The sequence below is a fragment of the Protobothrops mucrosquamatus genome, unplaced genomic scaffold, assembly GCF_001527695.2.
Source record: "Protobothrops mucrosquamatus isolate PMUCROS unplaced genomic scaffold, P.Mucros_1.0 scaffold_135, whole genome shotgun sequence".
Lineage (NCBI taxonomy): Eukaryota > Metazoa > Chordata > Lepidosauria > Squamata > Viperidae > Protobothrops > Protobothrops mucrosquamatus.
In genome coordinates this window covers 1403848-1406252 of record NW_015386211.1, presented here as the reverse complement: position 1 = coordinate 1406252, position 2405 = coordinate 1403848, and the positions used below count along the sequence as shown (strand labels likewise).

General features: G+C 37.8%; 1 protein-coding gene across 1 annotated transcript in view; it reads right to left on the bottom strand.

Moving 5' to 3' along the window:
* Positions 1-1562: 1562 nt before the first annotated feature.
* Positions 1563-2405, bottom strand: part of LOC107289542 (sulfotransferase 6B1-like) — a gene marked incomplete at its 3' end in the record, with an annotated part of 7378 nt that continues 6535 nt past the window's right edge. The window contains exon 4 of the mRNA XM_015818317.1: positions 1563-1689. Coding sequence (XP_015673803.1) covers positions 1563-1689 — 127 coding nt within the window. The remainder of the gene's footprint in view (positions 1690-2405) is intronic.

Here is a 2405-nt window from a genome sequence, read left to right as displayed (position 1 = left end):
TATCCCATATCTGCGCCCAGAACTGCACTCTTTCTTCCTTGTCAGGTACTGACTGATTCACTGCAGTTTCTCCATTGATGGATTAATAGAAACATTTTTGATTGGATTGAAATTGGAGGTTCTGCCTATAATTTGCAATTAAGGCTTCATATCTGTTGATCCTCTTGGCTATAGTTGTTATTTGCTGCTTTATTATTTCCTTGATCTTCCTTGTTTTAAGTGGTATTTCTTGATTAGGTGTTCTTCGGTCTTCTTGTTCTTCAGCTTCTTTTCGTTCATCTGTTCTAGCTTGCTTGCATCTGATTTCAACTTGCTGATCTTATTTTTCAGTCCAATCTTCCATTTTTGTGGTGCACTGCTCTGTTTTTTTTCTTCTTTGTTGATTTTGCATCCCAGATATTCAGGTATAATTGCAGCTGTGCTGTACATTAGTTGGTTTGTTTCTTGGACTTGATCTGCATAACAGATGATTATTTCTTTGTTTTCAATCACTGTGTATTTGCGATAGGTAAACACATTTTCTTCCTTTAGTTCTGCAGCTGCTGGCCCTGGTTGCTCAGCCAACAGTCCTGAGTCCTGTAGCCCATTTTTCACCAGATATCCAGGAACTCCAACATCTAGCTTGGACCTTGTTAACCCAGGGGACATCCGAGCCAGTATGGCTTTCTGTAATTTACATCTCACCATATATTTTATGGGAGAGACATTCTTTGACTCCTCTGATGAGACATATCCATATGGTTGAATCTTTGGAATAGCTCTCATCTTCCTCAGAGCACACAAGCCCCACAATCACATCAAGGTAGTGCCTTACTGGGGGGCTATTATTATTATTATTATTATTATTATTATTATTGCTGCTGCTGCTGTTGCTGCTGCTGTTGTTATATTGTTGGGTTTCTTGGCTAACAGAGGCATGTATAGGAGGAATCGAAAACTTATGACCACTCAGTCAAAACCCTGATGTTTCTTTTTTACACGTACAACACATTTTTTAAAAGACACAGGATTTCACCACATAGTTGCATCCATTCTCTTGACATTTTTGACAGCTTCCCAGTCACTGAAGCCCCTGTTTATTAATAATGACTGTTCATTAGATTGCCTCACCTGTTTACGGAAAGTAACATGTTCACCAAAAGTGAATGGTTTTCAATTCATTCAGAATGTATAATTCCAATTTTTGTTTATGGTGTATGACAATATGTCATTTCAAATGTAGTCAACCACACTCAGATGGAGGGGTCATAGCATGGCATAACAAATATTAGGCTAATGTGCAGTTAATCCAGGTTTAAGTCTGTTATGTGAACTCTGGCGTATGAAATGAAAGATGGAACTATTGTTGCTTTATACTGAAGCAATGGAAATAAGTTTCAGTATCGAAAAACAAACAGAACAAAAAGAGCTCTTTATCCAAAGCAATCTTGCTTCTCCTCCACAGACAGATGGAGGGTACAGGGGACCAAAAGAATAAGGCCATGGGCTCTCTGCAGTCCTTTCCCCTCCTTATTTCAGTCATAATTTATTTTTTCCCAATACAGAAAGAGAACCAAGCATACCTTTTCCAGTGATAAAAGCTTCCAAGAACTCATCCCAGGTTTCGTGGTCAGAAATCAATTTGATGCCTTTGGAAAAATGGAAGTAAGATACAGCTGTGTCCTTTGGATTCCGAAACAAAGCCAGTATCTTTAAGGCAAAATGATATATTGTCATGTAAATGTAAAATCTAGGAGAGCAGAGCCAGGAACCTAAAACAATTCCCATTTTTTAAAAAAATACAGTATAAAAATTCAAATGTAGCTGCCCCAGAGTCACCTTGTAGGGGAGATGAGTGGTTTAGAAAAGAAACAAACAAATATGGAAATGAATTGAATAGGGGTTAAAGGTAAGATCAATAAATTAGGAGAACAGTAAATTTTTAAAAGAGTTTTTCCAAGACCATTTTCCAAGATCTTAAATAAAGTATTGTAAGCAGCAAACTAAGAATATTTGAACTGAAATTTTTAACTATGGCTCAGTTTGAATACTTAAGTGAAGATTTTATTTATTTATTTATTTTATTTATTAAAATTATTTGCCAGTCATCTGATGTTGAAGCAAATCTGGGTGGTGATAACACTGATATGATGTGATGAACTTGCCTGATACTAACAGAACACTAAATAATGATATCAAGTGCAAACAAGACTCAGATTTTGGACTTCAATGTGTTAGATCGCGCAGGCAGTAAGACACGAGTCGAGTGACAGTCAGCTCTTGGTTTATTGGCAAGGCATAAGGTAAATCCGGACTGGCTCTCTGGGCCAGGGGAGCCCTCTTTTATGGGATTCCCCTGGCTTGTAATCACACAATTCCATTGGCTGGCAAGACCCTGTTGCTAGTTAGCCAACCAGCAACGGGCA